Genomic DNA, 21,524 nt, shown 5'->3' on the forward strand with positions numbered 1-21,524 from the left:
TGTTACGTTCCCCTTGATCCTGCCCTACCAGGTCTCCCACACCCACCTCCCCACCAATTTGGATCGCTTGTTGTTCCCTTGTCCCTGTGTTTGTTATCCCCTCTTCTTCCCTTCCCCCCTCCTCCCCCTCTCCCATGTCCCCCCGGAACTGTCAGTCCCGTTGTTTTCTCCTCCAGAGTGTTGTTTCTTTTATGATAAGGAATGTATGCTTACTCTTCTTGAAGTTACAATTAATCCACTAATTTTGCTTTCTGTTCATGCTTCTGTTCATGCTTGCTTGAACCCTAGACAGGTGATAAATGAGTTTTTTTGGCCTTAAAGATGGACTGAGATGTGGACTCAGGACTGGAATCAAAGAATTGCTTTCAGATTGTAGCAGTCCAGTTAAGACCGAATAAAGACTCTTCTATAATAAAGACTCAATATAATATCAAGACATTATAGTGGCTGTCATTTATTCAAATCCGCAACATATATTGGGGGGGCATGCAAGCCCCCTTACAGGTAACAACATGCACCAGAGGAAGGGGTAGTATACCATAGGCAATACAGCAATGGGAGGGGGATGATCTAGGGGTGTACACACTATAGGAAGAGGAGGGATTAAGGGTACATATGTGACAAGATGGGGCGGATCCTAGATTCATGCTGGTGGCCTAACCTTGATTGTCCTTGAGCTGGAGACTTGATTTATTCTGAGCCCTTCAGGGAAAGCATTCCACTGTCCTTAAGAGCAGGGAGTGAGCCCCACCTATGGCGGGCAGACAATAGGGTCTGCTTGCTCTGGGTGGCTGATGCCATCAGGGAGATAACTTGACAATCATTTACCATGAGTTGCAAGCATTGTCCTAGGTCTGACAAATATTTGGGGGAGACAAGCTGGGGAAAAGCCTCTTTATATCCCACAATTGGGCAAGTAGTTTTTACCACAAAACTAAATACGGTGATGTGATTGTATGTAGACACTCAGACTTCAGAATCTTTTCCTACCGTCAGATAGATGGTTTCTTTGTGACAGAAACTTGATTTGCCTTTACAGTCCCAGTTTGTCCTGAAGTGACTCAGGCATGATCAACAGTAACATGGTTTTGAAAAAAACAAAAACGTATACATAACCACAAAGTCGCTCAGGAACTAGTACTATGCAGAGCAATGTCAGGTACAATCTCACATTCTCTCGCTGGATTTCGAGCTTCTTCATTCAGTGTATCACTAAGGCCGACCTGCTAGGGCACTGAATGGTGACTATGGCATGTGACTGGGTATTAAAACATTCTCACAGTATTCATCCATGGATCTCATTGAGGCTCACAGCATTCAGGGATTTCATTAAGCAGAACTTGGGTTGGTGAAAGACCCTTTTCTTCACTGAGGGAGAATAAGAGATGATCAACATTTGGTTAGCATTTTAAAGCATATCTTCACATTACCAGGTGTTATCTCTCACTTAATCCTCACATCACCAGAGTATTTTGTTTTTCCTTAGTTTACAAATGAAGATGTGGAGACGCCAGGAAGGTCAAGCTTCGTCATTGGCAGAGCTGGAACGAGAAATCAAAACCTTAGAAAACCAAACGCACCCCTCGGGAAGGAGACTTTTGCAGTTTCAGTAAAATCCACGAGAACCTGCTGTGGAAACAAAATGCTGTGCTGGCCCTTTTAAGCCAGCAACGGACTGTTACCCTTAGTTTAAGGTCTGCCATCAAAGCCACCAGCCTCTCCCCAAGAGATGCTGCTGCTGTCTGCTCCTGTAAAGATTTCAGCTTCACAGGGTCGCGATGCGTCAGAAAGGACTCCATGACAGTGGGCGTGACCGTGGAGCGGGCTGCCGCAGCGTGTGGTCTCCCTCTGGCGAAGTTGTTAAAGTGAAATCAAGCAGACGATTTTGCCCAAACTTTCTAAGTGCAGCATTACGATCCAGTAATAAACAGCGCTGAGTGGGTTCCAACTCTCAGGCTTTGGCTTTGGCCAGATTGTGGAGATGGTTACATTCTGTAGTTTCACTTTCAGGATTTTGATAAAGTAAATCAGGCAAGTCATTTTACCAAAATTTCCTAAATGCAGGATTACAATCGAGTTAGTGCCTGAGAGCAAAGGCACCTCTGACAGAGCCCTGGTTTCATCCTAAGCCTTACAATTAGTCACAAGCCATCCTGAGGGCCCCACCCTCGCTTTCTGACCGCCAAGCTGCTGGAGTGAAGTCTAAGGAGGCAGGAAAGGACAGTAGCCTTGAGCAATCTCCTTGGTGATCCAGGAGGAACAGGCTGCTGAGGGAAAGAAACAGGAAGGAGGAACATACACAGTGAGCAGATGGTTCATATCTACATATGTTCATATCTACAGGTATACTATATATGTAACACACACACACACACACACACACACACACACACACACACACACAAAACAGATACAAAGGATTAAGGGTTCCCCCTCAAGACCAAGACAGACAAAGAGGGCCATCTCCTTTGTCCTTCATTCTGGCCCAATGGCTCAAAGATGCCTCCTGACTGACATTATCATAAAACATTTGGCAAAAGTTTTGCAGAAGTTACTGATTTCTCATGTGCTGTAAGAACAACACTACCAACTCAGTACACAAAGATCCAATCTTGGCTGGCCTTTCCGATTTGGTCAGACATAGCCTGAATCGTGTGTCACTTGGTTCCCATCTTTCTTTTTTCTTTAACGCATATGCTCCACCGTTATATAATCTTGTGCTGATTGTCCTCTAGGGCATGATTTACTGTACAGAATGAATTCCAACTCATGGTGACCCTATGGGTCAGGGTAGAACTGCCCTATATGTGGCTTCCAAAATTGGGTTGAAATCTTCACAGGCAGCAGAAAACCACATTTTATTCCCTCAGAGCAGCTGGTGAGTTCAGCCTGTTCGCCTTTTTCGGGTTAGCAGCCAATCGCTTAACTCCTGGGTCACCAAAATTCCTCTATCCTGTAATGTAGGGTAATACTGAAGCTAGTTCCGGCTTTATAAAAGACTACAATTCCCAACATGCCACAGGGCACCTAGAGAAGACGCCGACTCCCAGCATGCTGTTCTTTGGAACGCCGCGAAAACTCCAAGTTCCAGAATGCAACGCGCCTCCTCTTCCTCCTCCGGCACTCGCTTCCAGAAGACCGAGACTACAGTTCCCAGCATGCAGCACCGCCCCCGGTTTCTGGCGCCCCGCCGGACCTTGCTTCGGAGGGACTTCTTAAACTCCATAGGACGGGTCCGGAAACCACAACCCCCACTGGAGGACGCGTTTTCTGGGTGGTTGAGCCTGTTGAGACGAAGCTTCGGAGGGATTGGTTGGGGCCGGAGCCTGACTTCGCGCAGGCACCTTTCGAGGCAGCCCCCTCGGGGCCCTTCCGGGGCCTCCCTCCCTTTGAACCGTGGTGGCGGGCGGGCGCACCGGCTTCTGTACGCCTCAGAGTAGGGGTCACTCACCATGCCCATGGCCACGGCTGCGAGTCGGCCTTGCGCCGGCGGGTCGCGGGACATCCTGTGGCGCGTGAGTGTAACGCTCAGTGTGCCACGTGCTCGGCCGCTGCCAGGGTCGGGCTGGACAGACTGGCACGAGCGCGCGTGCGCGCCGGGCAGGGGTCGGGGGCGGTGGGAGCGCGTGCGGAGGAGCGACCCGTGGAAACGGATTGCAGCTGCTCTTTGATTGGGGGCGGGAAGGAGCGCCTCCGGACTGGTCGCAAACTTGGGACGGGGAGGAGAGTCGAGTCGAGTGGTTACCCGGAGGAAGGGAGCTTTTGCTAGCAAACGTTCCCGGGTTCTGTCTTCCGCGAGGAAGCTGGAGGGGCGGGGGGGAAAGCGTCCTTCGCGGAAGCTGGTTAGAGGGAGAGGGATGACCAGAGTGAGGTCCTCGACGTTGGTGAAGCCACAGAGCCGCATGAAAAGAAATAAAAAGAAGGTTCCTTTCAGCATGGTTCTTCCCTAGAGGGACTGTCACCTGCCCCGGGTTCGGCGCTAACACTTTCGGGTCTTCCGTTCTTACCTGTTCTTTAAAGCTTGCGCTCACAGAGCCCCGTAGACTGCCTCCGAACGTGCCCGGGGTTATTCCTTCTCCCTCGTGCAGACGGCACACGTGAACATGTGCTGGTTAGCTTGGCTTCTTGCACTGATGCCCAGGCTTTTGACCCGTCTTCCTCAGTCACTCAGTTTTCCCTTCCCAAGCACCCACCTGTCGCTTTGATCCTTGAAAGCCTTTCTGTGGCTCCCTTTGTATTGCTTCACCAGTACATCACGTGTTTCTTGTGAGCACTGGGCATTCAGAAAGGAACGTGATGCTGGCCAGTGCAGCCCTTGCCTAATAACTGCAGGCACAGTGACGATATATTTGTAAAAACAAGTCGATTCCGACCCCAGGGGATCCCTTGTGTCAGAGTAGAGCTGTGCTCCGGGAGGTTTTCAGTGGCTAACATTTTTGGAAGTAGATTGCCAGGCCTCTTCTGAGGGACCTCTAGGTAGGTTCGGAGCTCCAACCTCTTGGTCAGTTCCCAGCTGAAGTATGTTCACTATTTGACCTGTTCAGGGACTTTGTAATACATAGGAGATTCCCATAAAATGTGTTCAGCTTTTCAATATGAAATGCAACTCCATCAACGCTAAACAGATGGTTAACTCTGTAAATAAGATCATCGCAGTCTCCTTTAAAAACGTGCTGTTTGATGGGGCACTTGACTCTGGACTAAGGCACTACCAGTTCACTAATAATTACACTATCCCCTGGTGGTGGTGTGGTTGCGTGTTGGGTTGCAATCCTCGTGGTCCGAAGTTTGAAACCGCCAGTAGAAAGTGGGAGTAGAAAGACTGGGCCACTCCTATGAAGAGTTACAGTCTAGGGAACCCACAGAATTGACTCAGTGACGGGGCGTTTGGTCTTGGCGGTGGGCGGTGATGTGTACTGTTATTAATAGCACTGACCGTTTGCAGTTATACATAGCTGCATGCAGTAAGATCTGAGTGTGAACATTCACGAGTAGCACTGTAGTGCTGTGTGAAGTTTGTACCCTGTATACAACATCAGATTTGCATAACTGAAATAGTTTAACTGCATTCTTAATTGAGGGTCTTGTGTTGCTTCATTACAGGTTTTAGGCTGGAGAATAGTTTCTAGTATTGTTTGGTCAGTGCTGTTTCTACCCATCTGTACTACAGTATTCATCATCTTTAGCAGAATTGATTTATTTCATCCAATACAGTGGCTGTCAGGTGAGTGTCACTCCGTTGGGCAAATATTTGTAGAATCTATTGGTCAAGATGAAAATTGCAATATGTTTCAAATAACTCATTTTTAATTACCTCGAAGATTGACGCACTAGAGCCTTCACTTGAGATAAGGTTGAGGCATCCCCTGTCATAACACAAACCACATTTTTATTATATAATAATAGTTCTAAACCTATCAGAAGCCATGAGTGATCTAATGAGAGGAACTCTTAAGTAGAAGACCATAGAAATGAACCCTTACTTGGCTTTTGGCAGCTTCTTGCTGTTAGAGGAGCCCGGATGAAAGGAGACGTCCTATACCCATAAAAAGGGACAGGCAACCCACAGGGGCAGTTCTACACTGTCCTGTACAGTCACCATGAGTCCATCTACTCAATGGAAGTGAGTTTTTAGTTTTTATTGAAATTATTTGTCTTTTTAGGCATGACGACTGTCCCCATTATCTATTTTAAATTGTAGGTAGAAATATATATTTTAATATGTCTAAAATTTGAATACATCTATTCTTCACTTACTGTCTCATCTGACATTTTGCATTTGTGACAATAGTTAAAAATCTGTATTTTGTCCATTCATAATGTATGTCTGGCAGTACAGAACTCCAGTGTGAGGCGAGCGATGGGTGCAGTCATTGTCAGCTTAGCTGGACCACGATCCTTGGTTTGGCAGTGATGCAGTGTCACGGTTTGGCAGTTTTGTAATGGCATGGATAGCTTCCATTTTGTGATCTGTCGGACCTGGTCAGTCTCCTTTTTCACATAATGACTTAATCTTTTTAAGTGAAGCGTGCTACTTCCTTTCTATTCTGTGGTCGTTAGGGACAAAGATGAGAAGAGATGAGATGTGTAATGCCCACAATCGATGAAGAGAAAAACAGGGGCGCAGACAAAATTGCTTTAAGAGTCCTTGGGTCAATTCATTGTAAATTCATTAAAATAGAATTATTGTTTTATAATGATGATAGTTTCCTGTTTTTGTCCATTTATTTTGTGCCAGGAACCATGCTAAGCACCATGTTTTTATCTTTTATCCTTCCTACCATTCCCTCATTGCCATCGAGTTGATTCTGAGACTTAGCGACCCTGTAGGACAGAGTAGGGTTGGGTTTCCTAAGACTAAGTCTTTACAGGAGTAGACAGCTTCATCTTTCTCCTCCTCGGAGCGACTTGTGGTTTTGAACTGTTACCTTCCTATTAGCAGTTACACCACCAGGGTTTCTTGACCCACCCTTTAGTTCTGGGTAATAAATTGGTCTAGGGTTTGGACATTGCCACATTCAGAACTGAAGAATAAAAAGTGAATGCTAGGACGTCTGGAATAAGCTCTCAGCTCTTTAGCCTTAGGTTTACAGGACATGTCATTTTGACACAGTTTTATCCACCCAATGAAAATTATAGCACCTGTTTACAGTTACCTCCTACCATTTCTGCTGACTTATCCATTTAACAAGACCATATATCCAAATTCATTTTCTTTATTTCTTTGTGTGGTATACCTGTGTCCATGGATACACATCAATTTGACAGGAGTGTAGATTAAATATTAATACCAGTAAATCAGTTTCATTCCTGAAAGCATTACTATAGTAATAAATACAATAGTAGTGAAAAAGGTTCTTATAAAATCAACATCAAATGTAAAGACCAACAATGCAGCAGAGATGGCCATACTGACCCGCCCAAGGAATCCTTACTATCTGTCTAACCCACTGTCTCAAAGGTTGTATGTTAAATGTACATTTTATATAAATATGTAGTATCACATAGTTTTATTCATAAGTTAATAATGCATAATAATGCTGTTTCTAAATAAAATAAGTTGTTTTTAAAGAAAATGCGCTTTTGCTCGTGTGTCGATCTGATGCACGTCTGCAGAGACAGGTATATGAGAAATGCTTATTTAAAAACAATGTCCGTAAGCCTAGTGTTAAGAGTCTTGCCTAAGGATAGGACGCACGAGCACGCTTGAAATCCTGTGTCTTCCACTCATCAGAGTTCTCTTGCTCTGGAAAGTGAGAAGTGTGTTTTAAATTTATTTTTTCAGAAGAAAATGCCCGTTTTCAAGGAGTGGAAGCTTTACATTCCTGCTAAAGAATAAAAGTCATTTTATGTTTTTAGTAGCTATTCATATAGAAATCACTTCTCGGATGAGTCTCACAGGTCAAATGACACTAAGCCATAACCCAGTGCAGAAGTGGGGAGTGTTTTATAGCCGCCGTGCCCAGGTCAGCATCACTAACTGAGGGTGGCTGTCCAGCTGCACCTCACCACACTGGTGTTGTCATCCAGAACCACTGACCAACCAGTGTTGAGACTTAACACGTGGGGTGAAAGCTGCTCGGTGTTGCTTGCCCATGAGTTCTTTAGCACGTTTTCTCGAGATTGGATTGGACTCATGCCGGTTTTCCCCATTGAAGGGTTCTTGTTCTTTTCAGCTTGTGACTTACAACGTCTTTTGAGAAAAATTGTGCTCTTTATTGACTTGTTCACATGAATCATTTCATTCTTTGGACTATATAGTGTTTGGTGAGAGTGTGGGTGCTTAGGAAATATATTTCATTAATTTGTTTCCATGGATTTCACTTTTGTAAAAGTTTCTGTGTTACTTCTTAGTAGAGTAACTATACATCCTCACTGTTGCTCTTTTTCATATTGTTAGGGGACACACACAGGAGGGGAGCCTCAAAAATCATGGAAAATGATTGCTGGCTCACTGCTTAGTTCAGTGTATCACCAGGGAGTGCACACACACACATACACACACATCCTTATCCATAAGGAAACCTAGTGGGTGTGTGGAGTGAGCCCTGGACTGCTAACATAAGGTTGGTTCAAACCCACCAGCCACTCCCTAGGAGAAAGGTGAGGCTGTCTGCTCCTGTGAAGACTGACCGCCTCAGAAACCCCGAGGAGTCAGAATCCACTTGCAGTGAGTTTGGTGTGGATCTGTGCACATATATACAGCTTAGTGCGAGACTGTGTACAGATCCATATCCATGTACGTGTATGTAGGGGTATGCACATTTGTCGTGATTTTAAAAAGGTATATTGAGTGTTGAACTACTTTAAAGTGTGACTATAATTACTATTTCACAGGAATATCATGACTTTAAAATAAATTTAGTTCATTTCGATAATTTTTATAGTATGCTATTTCAAAACTGCCTATTTTACTATTATAGGGGCTAATTTCATTTGCTTATATGTGATGTGAAAAGTATTGTTTCTATTTTAAAAAACTTCTTGCTTATTACTAATTATCGGACTTCTCTATTTCACATGATGAAGTATATTTGCATATGGTAGTATTTTGTTTAAGGTATCTGGGTCTTCTAAAAGAAATTTTATTATCATTTCAAAATACCTAAAGACAGGTCCACATTCTGTAGTTATTGAGTTGCTGTCTGTCTTATTTGACCTACCAATAATATATGATTAAATTCTTAAAGAAAAGATACTTTTCAAAATTTAAATTATAGTTCCAGTTTAAACTTCTTTTCTCTTGTATACTTGATATGGTTACATAACTGAATAAACTACTTGTTTATCTCTTGTGTTTTAGATTCTTTCAATGATCTCTATAGTTCATATACAATCTTTTACCTCCTGCTGTTGTCAACGGTAATAGTAATAATAAATGTTTTCAATGTGGAGTTTTATACAGGTGAGTTTCTAATGTTAACTATCTCAAAATTATCTGAATTTATTTTACTAAGGGTCTTCTCTGTGTGGGTCTGGCTTTTGTGCTACATTTTAAAGCAGTGTGTTTAGAATCATCTGCTTTGAATATTTTACCATAGAATATATTTGTGTACTAGTTTTTCTGTTGGGAAAAAAAAAAGACGTAACCTTTTTAATAGTTGTCAAGCTGTGATTCAGAAGGTGCAGCATAAAAAGAATTTATAGGTTAGGATATCAGACTAGGTGATTTCTAAGGTCTCTTTAAAAAAACAAAAAAAAAAAACAACTATAATTCTGTGATTTCCCGCCCCCCCCTTGAAAAGACAAGAATTATAGGTTCTGCCTTAGAAGAATTAACTATTAGATTCCATAGCTTTTTGATTTTCTGTTTCTTTCCTGTGTTCCTACCTCTTTAGAGCTCTGAGTGTGTCCCAGTGGCGTCGTCAGAGCCTTGTACTGACACTTCTTTCCTGACCAGAACATCACGCCTCCTCTGGGCCTTCAACTGTTCCTTGCTAGATATATAGTGTGAAATGTCAAATTCTAACAGTGGTGGTGACTATCTGTTATCTTTTCCTCTGGTGTCTAATGGATCTCTTTCACTCTGGTTTATAGCAGTTTTTTTCCCCCCAACTCTATTTCATGTACCTTTCTCATCTTCTATATATATTTCCCCAGCCAGCCATTCTTAAAGCCTGACTATTAATTTTGGCTCATTCCTTTATTAGACAAGTACTTCTTAAGCATGTACGATGTGCCGGGCAGTGTGTGGGGATAAGAGATAAGGGGACTGCGTTCATGCTATCCCCTGAAAAAAAAAAGAGATAAGTTAATATGGCCCCAGGGGAGCACAGTTATGGGAGGCTGACTATAAAGATCAAGCACATTTAATGAAAACACATTGGGTCCTACGGGAATATATGGGACAACACACTTAACCAACATGGAGATCTTCCTGTAAGAGATGAAGTTTTAAGTTAAACCTTGAGGGGTGAGTGGCATTAGTGGGCCAGGAAAATGATGTTCAAGGGAGAAGTTACAGTGTGTAACAGACTTAGTCCTGGGAGCCAGCTTGTAGAGTGCAGGGTGGTAAGTCACACCGTCCTCCAGGTTAGGGGTGGTAGTGATAGCAGTCTCTTCTCCACAGTGGTCAGGACTTAACAGCCTTCCCATTACAATTGTCTGTCAGCCCCTCACACAACCTATATACTTGTATATGGCCAAAGAAGAAGGTCTGTGTAGATAGGTCAGGGATGCTGTGCTAGCTGTCTAAAAGTACCCACACACACTTACCCACCAACTCACTCCCAGAAAACTCTGGGATTTCAGAGAAGTGCTGAAATTCCCAGACAGCATTTATTTTAGAAGCCGGTGTTGTCATTATTTATGCATCTTGTGGCTTGTTTTTCATAGATGGAGATTGACTTTCAGGTGCTGAAATCGAACTTGTTAAAGGGCAGAAACTTTATCTTATTATTTACTTTATTATAACACTTAATAGTATGCTAAGATGGACACTAACTAGTTGAGCTTTTAAGACATTTTAATGAAAAAGAAATGAAAACCATGCTGTCCTTGGGTTTCAGCTTTCTCCAGTTTCTTTTTTTTAATTTAAATACTTTTATTGGGGGCTCTTACATCTCTTATCACAATCCATACATTCCTCCAGTGTGTCAAGCACATTTTCACATATGCCGCCATCATCATTTTCAAAGCATTCTCTTCCCACTTGAGCCCCTGATATCAGCTCCTCATTTCTTCCCCCTCCCTCCCCCACCAACCCTTGATAAGTTACAGATTATTTTTTCCATCTACTCCAGATTCTTTTTCTCTTGTTGAGTATATATCTTTGTGTTAGATCTGGTCACAACGCACTTATATTTCTTCACTGCATGTGGGTACCAGCCTCCACAATCGAATGGGTCCCAGGGGTGGTTGTGTAATCGAGGAGTAAAATTAAAGAGACGCCAGACAGGATAGAGCATGGGACCATCTGGGACCTCCTGGATCGTGGCCTCAGGAGCCAGATCGACACAGAGAGTGACTGTATTTCCAACCAAGGCTTATATACACTCCAGAGGCATGCCAGTCCCCCTGATTACAGGTCACCACATGCATAACAAGAAGGGGTTGTGCAGTAGGCATACTCAACACAGGAAGGCATACATGTAACAAGATAGGTGGGCTCTAGAGTCAAGATGGCCCCCTAACCTTGGTCATCCCTAAGTTGGCTTGACCTGAGGTGTCTTTGGGCTCTCCTTCAGGGGAACAATCCATTATTCATATCAGCAGGGACTGGGGCCTGATTAGCTGGGACAGACAATGGGGCCTGATTGCCTTAGATGACTGACAACCTTCAGGCAGATAATCTTTAAGCAGTTGACCTCCAAGTGTGTACTCAGTGACCATGTGTTTGCAAACAGCACCTTAGGTTTGGCATGTGCTAGGGGGACATCCTGGGGAATAACTTTTCTGTTTCCCACGATTGCATTTGGCGTGGATGTTTTCGTTTCTTCCTGCCTTTTGGAATGGTTATGCAGGGATGCGAGGGGCTGTGTGTGTGCTCTAGCTTCCTGGGCTGCAGCTCAGAAAGCCTCCGTGGTGTGCTTTGTTTGCAGTTGTGCCTTGCATCCCCTGCTCCAGACTGGCCCTGATAGGGAAGATCGTTCATCCACAGCAGGTCATGCACTCATCTGTTCACGCTTCCATGGGGATGCTGATGGCGTGGTGCGCTGCAGTGATAACCAAGGGCCAGTACAGTTTCCTCATCGTTCCCTGTACTGGTGCTGAGAGGTAATGACAAACACTGTTGTCTCTGATTATCTTCTGTAGTCACCATCTAGGTCGATAATTTATGGACATTCTTTGCGTTTTACACTTCCACAGACAGTGCTTTTACATCACGTTTGGATGTTTATTGAAAAGTGATTTAAAAACCATATATCATATGCAAGGCAATAAGCTACATGCTGTGAGATTTATGAGAGTGATTCATGCATAGACTCGAACCTTTTTGAGACTGTGGACTCAAAATTTAGACGTGGACACATGGATATTATAGTAGCAAGAAAGTCAAGAGAATCCATGGGTGGCTTCTTGGAGGAGGTGGCATGTAGCTCGAAGGAAGACTAGATGAAAAGAGTAGTAAAAATAAACTACAAAAGTCTGAATGAGAAAATAAATATGTTTTCATAAAAATGAAAGACAAATACATTTTAGTATATGTGCTGCCCAAGCAAGCACGACAAGTACATTTTAAGTCATGACAATTACTCTTTGTAGGGTAACCGCCAGGTAGCTGGCGGAGCCCTGGTGGCATCGTGGAAATCACCAGCAGCTTTGGGAGAAAGATGAGGCGTTCTACTCCTGTGAAGAGTGGTGGTGTCGGGACCCACAGGCCAACTCTGCCCTGCCCTCTGGGGTTGCTTCGAGTCAGGGTTGGCTCGAATGCAGTGGGTTTGGGGAGTTTTAGAAAAAGGCACATTAGTCGTATGGAACATTTGATGTCTTGTTAGTCTCCACCTATTGCTATATAAGGCAGGTAGGCTTTTCCCCTTATCTGGTAAGTTTCCTTTAGTGAAAATTATGTGTTACACCTTTAATGGTAAAGGACATCTGTGAATAGGGACTCCTGTGAATAAGGAAATTCTAACTGTTCATCTGCTGAATCTTTAATTTTCTACACATCTCTGTGTCTTTAGCGGAAGTGTGGGTGAAAATGAGCAGCAGGTAGCAATAAACTTAAGTGTTACAGAAACAATTCACCCAATTCATATATTGACTGACAATTTTACAGGGAGAGTCTCTGGCAAAACGAATTTCCTTCCTTCTTCTTACAACTCGGTTCAGAAAACAGTCAGCCAGTAAGTGGTTTCCCCTCCCATAGAGCTGCGAGGAGGTGTGTCTTTCCTCCCTCTTGAGATTGACTACTGCTGAATCATCCTGCGCTGGCTTGTGGACCCAGACATGTGATAGAAACACCCAAAGGGATGTAAGAGTGTCCTGTCCACCAAGTAGATGAGGAAGCTTGATAGGATAACTAGTTGATAGGATAGTCCCTTACAGCAGTGCCCATCAGGGCCTACTCTTGGATTTAACTAAATATTCAGAATTAGTTGACAAGATAGCCTTAGGCTGCCGGCTGGGAAGCATTAGGAGTTCCTTGTTACTAGGAGTCCTTATGGCAGTTCATCCAGGTCATAGAGTCCACAGCTCTCTGGGAACTAGCTCCCCTGCCTTATCCTCGACATCTTAACTAAGATCTGCTTCAGGCAGCTGTGAGGGCCCCTCCTAGTTTAGAAGCCTCATATCCCCCAGGATCCAATATCTCTTACAGCAGCTTCTTAGGCAAAACATCCAGGGGCCACACAAGGGAATGTCTAGTATTGAGGCATCACAGAGAGAAGCCCAAGCCATGGCATCTCCTTAGGTATACACCAAATCAGACAGGTTGCCTGTGTTCATTTGAATTGTAGTCATGACAACCCCATGTGTGGGTAGAACTGTGTTCCAGAGGGTTTGTGTGTGTGTTTTTTATTCTTGTGATCTTTTGGAAATAGCTCTCTAGGCCAGTCTTTTTAACCACCAGTCTCAGTAGTGGAGCATTTTCAGGTTTGTGTATTTATACCAGTCCAGATGGACGTGATGGTGATGGCTTGTCTTCCCGCAGTGATAACCAAGGGCCAGTATTCTCCAGGTGCAGCTTTTTCAAAAAACACAAGAGCACTAAAGGCAGTGCTGTTTTGTATCATAGTTGATATTCTTGCTCGTATCGTATTTCTGGGGAACAGAACTAGAGAATAAAGGTCAGTGTCTCATGAATTGGGAAAGGATTTCGTGAATCGTTTGTATCTACTTAACTAAAAGAAACCATTTTGTGAGGATTTGCAACATTCTAAAATAATGCGGTCAAAGGTTTGCCTTCAGTACATACTGAGTCTTGAACAGTGGTATGCATTCCTGATGCTGTTGGCGTTAACATACGTTTTTTCCTCCAGCTTGGATAGCCCTGCTGCTCAAAGCTGCTTAAATGAATACCACCTTTTTTTCCTACTGGCTGGAGCGTTCATGGGCTATAGCTATAGCCTTCTCTATTTCGTCAACAACATGAATTATCTTCCCTTTCCCATCATACAGGTAAGATTTCACTTGAATATTACATGTACTAGAATTTGGCAGGGTAAAGATTGTCTTGGCATATGCATGTCTGTCTGGCTACATCTGATTCATTAAAGCTAGGTGTGCAGTTCTCAGAATAACATCTGGAGAGGAAAGGTTTATCCTGGTGAGATTTTATTGTAAGGGGGGGAGCTGTGACAACCTTTTTGCTGCTCTCAGAAGCCTACTGCGCCCTGCTTGTCTTCTCCTTACCAGGCCACGAATGTAACTGACCTTACAGGAATGGGAGCGGAGGGTGATGTTCAGGCAAACAACTTCTCTCTGAACTAGAACCTCATGAGCTTAGGGCATTATAAGTAACTAGACTGAAAAGGAGCATCAAAACATTTGTGGAAAACTAGGGTTAGATAAGGAATTGTTTTATCGATATATGTAAAGGCTCTGGAATGATACTCAGTAAGCTCCGTATGTTGTCAGTCACTGCACATGGCAAGGTTTATATAGGTAAATGACAGTTTCAGCTGGTTTGAATGGGACAGTTCAACGGTCTTTCAGTTTAGGTTTTTAAACCCAGTCTGGTGACCATGGTCTGGAGCAGGGCCATCTGTTTCGTGGCACAAGTGTACAAGAGTGTGCATAGACGAGCAGTTGGCATAGTTGATATGCTGTCATATGATGTCAATGTGTACGATTTGGCTATTTTTCATAATTTAAAAAACTTTAGATTTATCCCTATGTTTCAGAAGTTTATTCTGTGATAGTAGTATTTAACTTTACCTTCAGATTCAGCAGAGGCAGAATGTTGATCTTGAACACTTAGTCTTTCACTATTTGGTCCTAATATGTATTTGGGACATCTCTGTGTTTATGGTCTACCCAGTCTGCCTAGGTGGATGCTGTTCTCCATCTTGAAATAGTGAGTTGGAGGGTAGGTGCAGTAAAAGAACAGTATAGAAAGGGAGGTAAGGATTTTGGCAAGAATAGTTGAAATAATGGATCTTGCTTGGTTGTCAAGACCATAGTTTCCCATCCATCAAGTTTATATAACCATTTTTGTTTGTGCCCACCTGAGTAGGCTGCTTCCTTAGAAGACCAAAATGGACACACTGTAGTTGAGTCTTCTGTCATTAGCCTTAGTCCATGGTGCACAGTACACAGTCTCCCTGTGTGTTCTTTGCTGAGGGACGGAGGTCAGTCATGGTCAGGATGTTGCTGGAAGAGCTCACGTCTTTTCCTCCCCCACTCTGAGCTTCTGGGGTGTGATGTGATGGGGATGGCCATGTAACTACTTTTTCAACAGCCAAGCTGATCAGAGAAAGAAATACTAGTACTTAAAAGAAGGTGTTTGTTTTTTTATAAGCAGTATCATTTTTGGTGCTGCCTATCATACAGTTTCGCAAGAGTACAGTGGCGACCCTCTTAAAACACTCAAATAGATGAAATGCAAGTTTCCCTTAACCACTTCACAGCCAATTTCAGTCTTTGCCCCCGAGAGAGCTATTGCTCCTAGCTTAAGGAATACCATTCCAGACCCTTTACCGTGTACTTTCGTATACTAAAAACCGAACTGGCTGCTTTTGCGTTGATTGCAACACATAGAGTCCTATAAAGGGCTTCGGAGCATATGACTCTTTACAGGAGCAGGTAGCCTCATTTTTCACCCATGCAGTGGCTGGTGGGTTCACACTGCTGACTTGCCATTAGCAGCCCCACTCATAACCCAGGGCTCCTTGCATTTTCATATACATACCTCTATAAAATGATATATTTTATAGACTAGGGTTTGCATAATTAGCTTCGTATTGTATATTCTCTTCTGGGCTACTAAACAAAAGGTTGGTGGTTTGAACCTGTCCAGAGGTGTCTTGGAACTAAGTCTGGTGGTTTGCTTCTGAAAGGTCACAGCTATGAGAGCCCTGTGGAGCTCAGTTCTACTTTAACACACATGGGAGTCGCTCGCAACTGGTTTGGTTTTTACAGGCTTCTGCAGATGGGCATGAAGATACACCTGTACCTAACTAATACTGTAATCCTAGTTCCCGGAATTCTTAGGGTCAGCCCGAGGGTACGCATGAAAGGAGCCCAGCTTTGGGAGGCTCATCTTTAGTCATAAGGCTTTCGAAAATTCCTTCCAGTCGTTTTCAAGCTTTTTTCTCCATGAGCACTTTTGAAGTGAGAGAGGGGTAAGAATGAATGACTCTTGTTTCATAAGAAGCGTAGTTCTAGTTTTATTTTTTTTCAGGAAAGCACACTACATGAGTTTTTTCCCCCTCTCTTAGATCCTTAGAGTTGAGTAGTATCCACTAACGAACTACTTAGCTGGCTCAGCCATATTTTACAGGTGAGCAGCTGTAAGAGGAGGGAAGAGCTCAGGGCTGCACAGAAAGTGAGCGCCAGGGACGTCAGCGCCCCTCGCTGCTAGCATGGTGTCTCCCATGGGTGGGGAGCGACGCCACGGCAGTGGAGTTTGGGTCGGAGGAGGCCCCACTATGTGTTATCTATAAGATTGGGGCTCTGAAGCTAACCTGCCTGGACCCACGGCTCAGATCCTCCCTTTGTTAGTTGAGAATATCAGCTCTCCATTTCAATCTCTGTGCCTCGGTGTTTTCACCTGTACCGTGGAGACCATAGCAGACCTCCTGCATGTGGTTGCTGTGATGTTTCTACGGATTGATGTGTGTAAAGTGCTATGTAGCGGCTGCTTGTTTTCTTTTCACAGTCTTGAGCACTTGTGTGGGTTGATGCCTTCACATTTCTCCTTCCGCATCACTGAAATAGCATATAATTTAAATAGTTTGACATCAGAAATAGTCTCTTATTTTGATTCAGGAATACACTTTTTATACAATGATCTTTATGTTGACTGTTAAAGTAGAAAGTGTATGAAATAGAACTTCTGTTTGGATGTATCACTTAATTCTATTTCTCTTTTTTTCCCACAGCAATACAAATTTTTGCGATTTAGGAGGTCTCTGCTCTTACTAGTTAAACATAGTTGTGTGGAATCGCTATTTCTTATTCGAAATTTCTGCGTTTTGTATTACTTTCTGGGTAAGAATTTCTGTGTTTTGATACAGTATATGTATTAACTCATTAGAAAATGTCGTTTTCAAAATCATTGTGTGTTTTCTACAATTATTTTACAGGCAGTCCCCATATAATGAATATAAGATCTAAGATCTGTTCCTAACTATCTTTAAGAATTTGTAGTTCAGTTGGAACAGGTGCTTATTGTTATTACTTAACTGTAGTTAGTGCAAGAAAAGGCTTCAAACTCTTTCAGTTGCTTAAAGCTGCGCGTGAAGGTGACAGTGATGAAGAATGTGTTGTGAGTGGAGATTGAAATCACCTGAAAGCAGGCAGGGTTTTGAAAACCAGTTTGTCCTGGTTCATTCATGGCTAATGAAGCTCAACGTTGGCTGTTCTCCACTTAAAGCTGGCAGCCGGCCTTCTGCTGTGAATGTGTGCGGCTCACCCTCGTCCTGCCAACACCCAGTCTCGTATCAGGGTCCTGAATGGGCTCACCACCCATGCCTCTTCCCAGAATTCCGTTCCAGGACGTTGGCCTTACTTTTTCTTTTGCTATTGTGGTTCCTGTGATGAATCACCGAAATTCTAAAAATTCAGGTCTGTTTCCTTTTTTTGCTTTGTTGGACATGACAGAATCAGTTTGAAGCCCTATATTAAAGGACAAGGAAGAGTTGTCTCTAAGTCAGATGTTCATAACTGCAGGCCTGCCTGTATGTGATTAGCCCAGCATTCATTGCTCAAAGAAAACTTGCTTAAGGGAAAATATTGTGTGTCGTTTGCTGTGGGTTCAGAAAGAACTTACCCTTTTTCATAAGTTTGTGATGTGGTATTAATAAAGAGCGACAGTGGAGGGGGCTGCGGGGACTTCAAACAGTTCCTGAAAATAATTTCCGTTATCTTTTTTTCCCTTGTGTATTAGATGAAGGTTTACAGAGCACATGCTAAGTTTTACGTTCAACAGGTCATACACATTGCAGTTCTTGTCAGTGAATCATCACTTATCTCACCTCTTACCTGTGCTTCCTGTTGCCCTCCCCTCCCTCTTTCCTGACCCTCTGTACTTGGTCCTCGGGTAAATGCTGCTCTTTTGAACTTCAATGATTGATTCTTCAACCAGGGGAGGGAGTTAAGTTCCACTCAAAGGGTGACTAAGGGCCATAGTCTTGAGGTTCTGCCAGTCACTCTCTGACCAGAAAGCCTAGTCTCTTTTATGATTTTGAGTTCTGTTGCACATTTTCCTCTCGCTTAATCCAAGACCTGTCCTTGGGCATGTACCAAGGAAGCATCTAGTTCTTCGGGTGTCCAGGGTCGTGGAGGCTGATATTTATATGGTGCATTAGTCCATTGAACTAAATGTTTCCATATGTCTCTTACTTCTATCATCTTTCCAGTAGATGCACCCTAGATGGCAGTTCATAGACTTGTAAGATCCAGTCACCAAAGTAGAATGTCGAACAGTGGATTTGTGAGTTATATTAAGCCAGTTGACCTTGGTGTCTGTGAGTCCGGGTTGACTAGAGAAACAAATCCAGGGACACTCATATGTATAAGAAAGAGCTTTATCAGATAGGAACTGGAAACACAGGGAATCCAGGGCGGATGAGCCCTACAGGACCAGTGGTGTGAGTGGCGAAACAGGGAGGGTAGAGGGAGAGTGGGTAGGAAAGAGGGAACCGATTACAAGGAACTATATGTGACTTCCTCCCTGGGGGACAGACAACAGAAAAGTGGAGGAAGGGAGACGTCGGACAGGGCAAGATATGACAAAATAACAATTTATAAACTATCAAGGGCTCATGAGGGAGAGGGGAGCGGGAAGGGAGGGGAAAAATGAGGACCTAATGCCGGGGGTTTAAGTGGAGAGGAAATGTTTTAAGAATGATGAGGGCAATGAATGTACAAATGCGCTTTACACAATTGATGTGTGTATGGATTGTGATAAGAGTCGTATGAGCCCCTAATAAAATGATTAAAATAAAAAAAAGAGCTTTATATAAAAGGGTAATTTTATATCAAGAAAATATCTCAACCCAGTCCAGATCAAGTCCATAAGTCCACTCAGCCCATATATCCGATAGTAGTCAATAAATTCCTCTCTAGATTCATGTAGCCACTCGCAATGATGGCAAATCAGGAAGATCATAGGCCGGTGGGTGAAAACTCTTGTGGATCCAATGGCAGTGGAAGCATCACATGGCTGTCTCCACAGGTCTTCGCTGCGTGGTTTCCTCAGGTCTCCTCCTCAGGAAGGTGAAGCAAATAGAGAGAGAATCCCACCTCCAGGGAGGAAGAGAGGAAGTTCCCAGAATCCTCATAAGAAGGCAATGCCCTCAAAGAGGCATCATCAGGCTGTGACCTGATTGACAGGCTAGATTCCACCCCTTCATTCTTATCACCTTCAAGTTGACACAAGAGTATGTAATACCCACTGTCCCTGGTTTTATGATCCTGATCCCCCAGGTCTAGCAAGCAGCTCGTTCCCTCACGGTGTTTTGGTCATGTCTAAGACGTTTTCTATACTTGGACTGAGTAACAGGTACACAGTGACCAATCGATCACTGGCAGACTTTGAAAGAAGTACTGTGATTGACTACAGTTGATGTGACAGTTGTGTTGTTGTTAGGCGCCATTCTGGCTCAGGGACCTTGTACAGCCATGACATCCCGCCTGGCCCCGCACCATCCTCACCGTTGTTCGCATGCTTGAGCCTTTGGTTGCAGCCAGTGTCCGTCCATCTCCTTGAGGGCCGCCTTCCTTTGCTGCTCCTCCACTTCACCAAGCCTGATGTCCTTCTCCAGGGACTGCGCTCGCCTGACACGTCCAAAGTATATGAGACACCGTCTCCAAACACTAATAAGGAGCATGCTGGCTGTACTTCCGAGATACCGTTGTTTGTTCTTTGAGCAGTCCACTCTACTTTCACTGTTCTTTGCCATCACCATAATTGAAACACATTTTTCAGTTCTCCTGATTCGGTATCCAACTTGCACCATGTATATGAGGCGATTGAAAATACCATAGCTTGGTCAGGTTCATCTCAGTCCTCAAAGTAACCTCCTTGCCTTTCAGTACTAAAGAGGTCTCGTGCAGCAGATTTACACAGTACAACATGTCTTTTGATTTCTTGACTGCGCTCTCCATGGGTGTTGCTTGTGGATCCAAGCAAGACAATTCTTGACAACTCTATTTCTCATAATATTATCTATTGGTCCAGTACAGTGAGTTGTAATCCACACTGAAGGCTCACATCCTTGATCTTTATCAGTAAGTGCTTTAAGCCCTCTTCGCTTTCAGAAAGCAAGATTGTGTCATCTGCATTCGAAAGGTTGTTAATAAGCCTTCCTCCACGGTGTAGTCTTCATATAAGCCAGTTTCTACGATGATTTGTGCAGCATACAGATTGAATGAGTGTGGTGAGGCTATCACTCTGATGCGCACTTTTCCTGATTTTAAACCGTGCTTTAGTACTTTGTTCATCCAGCTGCCTCTTGATCCTTGTGCAAGTTCCACATGAGCACACTGAAGTGTTCTGAAATTCCCATTCTTCTCAAAGCGATTCATAGTTTATTATCCACACAATTGCATGCCTTTGCATAGTCAATAAAACACTAACATCCTTTTGATATTCTTTGCCTTGAGCCAATATCCATCCGACATCAGCAATGATATCCCTTGTTCCACGTACTCTTCAGAATCCAGCCTGAACCTCTGCAACTCCTTTCACTGTCATGCTGCATCTCTTGTTTGATATCTTCAGCAAAATTTCTTGCATGTGACATTAATGATGTTCTGTAATTTGTGCATTTCACCTTTCTTTGGAATGGGTATAATTTTGGATTTCTTCTAGTCAGTTGATCAAGTAGTTGTCTTCCAGATTTCCTGGTACTGATGAGTAAGTATTTCCAGTGCTTCATCAACTTGTTGAAACATTTTCATTGGTATTTCCTCAATTCCTAGAGCCTTGCTTTTGGCTAATGTTTTCAGTGCAGCTTGAACTTCTTCCTTCCGTAACATAGGTTCTTGCTCAATTATTACCTCCTAAAATGATAGACTAGTGAGAATGAAGTTGTTGGGTTTTTTAAAAATCATTTTATTGGGGGCTCGTACAACTCTTATCACAATCCATACGTACATCCATTGTGTCAAGCACATTGTACATTTGTTGCCATCATCATTCTCAAAATATTTGATAATGAAATTTTAATAATGTCCAGTGGACTGAAAAGCAAGTAAGCCCCTGTAGTTGCTCACAGTTTATATAAACTGTGACTGAAATTTGAACTATGTTTTTGGGGGTCCTAATAAAACTCATATATACTGGATTGTGTCAAGTGACAATTGCCTGTGTTTAGAAATCTTTCAAAGTGTTGGTGTGTGTGTGTGTGTGTGTGTGTGTGTGTGTGTGTGTTGCTTCTGGAGTTTGAAAGGAGGACTTGATTTATTACCCTTTTCAG

General features: G+C 43.3%; 2 protein-coding genes across 2 annotated transcripts in view; both read left to right on the forward strand.

Annotated features, from left to right (window-relative positions):
• The window catches only part of YIPF1 (Yip1 domain family member 1), a 67,911-nt gene extending 65,957 nt beyond the window's left edge, over positions 1-1,954 (forward strand). Inside the window, exon 10 of the mRNA XM_045292183.1 lies at positions 1,487-1,954. The gene's annotated coding sequence lies outside the window, so the exon portion shown is untranslated. The remainder of the gene's footprint in view (positions 1-1,486) is intronic.
• A 1,465-nt stretch (positions 1,955-3,419) lies between these two features.
• Positions 3,420-21,524, forward strand: part of NDC1 (NDC1 transmembrane nucleoporin) — a 61,873-nt gene continuing 43,768 nt past the window's right edge. The window contains exons 1-6 of the mRNA XM_004699407.2: positions 3,420-3,515; positions 5,104-5,224; positions 8,804-8,905; positions 11,541-11,715; positions 13,920-14,058; positions 16,983-17,091. Of these exons, the coding sequence (XP_004699464.1) occupies positions 3,453-3,515; positions 5,104-5,224; positions 8,804-8,905; positions 11,541-11,715; positions 13,920-14,058; positions 16,983-17,091 (709 nt within the window). The 5' untranslated portion in view covers positions 3,420-3,452. The remainder of the gene's footprint in view (positions 3,516-5,103; positions 5,225-8,803; positions 8,906-11,540; positions 11,716-13,919; positions 14,059-16,982; positions 17,092-21,524) is intronic.

Source organism: Echinops telfairi, unplaced genomic scaffold (genome assembly GCF_000313985.2).
Source record: "Echinops telfairi isolate 266 unplaced genomic scaffold, ASM31398v2 ScPeMD7_443;HRSCAF=831, whole genome shotgun sequence".
Taxonomy (NCBI): domain Eukaryota; kingdom Metazoa; phylum Chordata; class Mammalia; order Afrosoricida; family Tenrecidae; genus Echinops; species Echinops telfairi.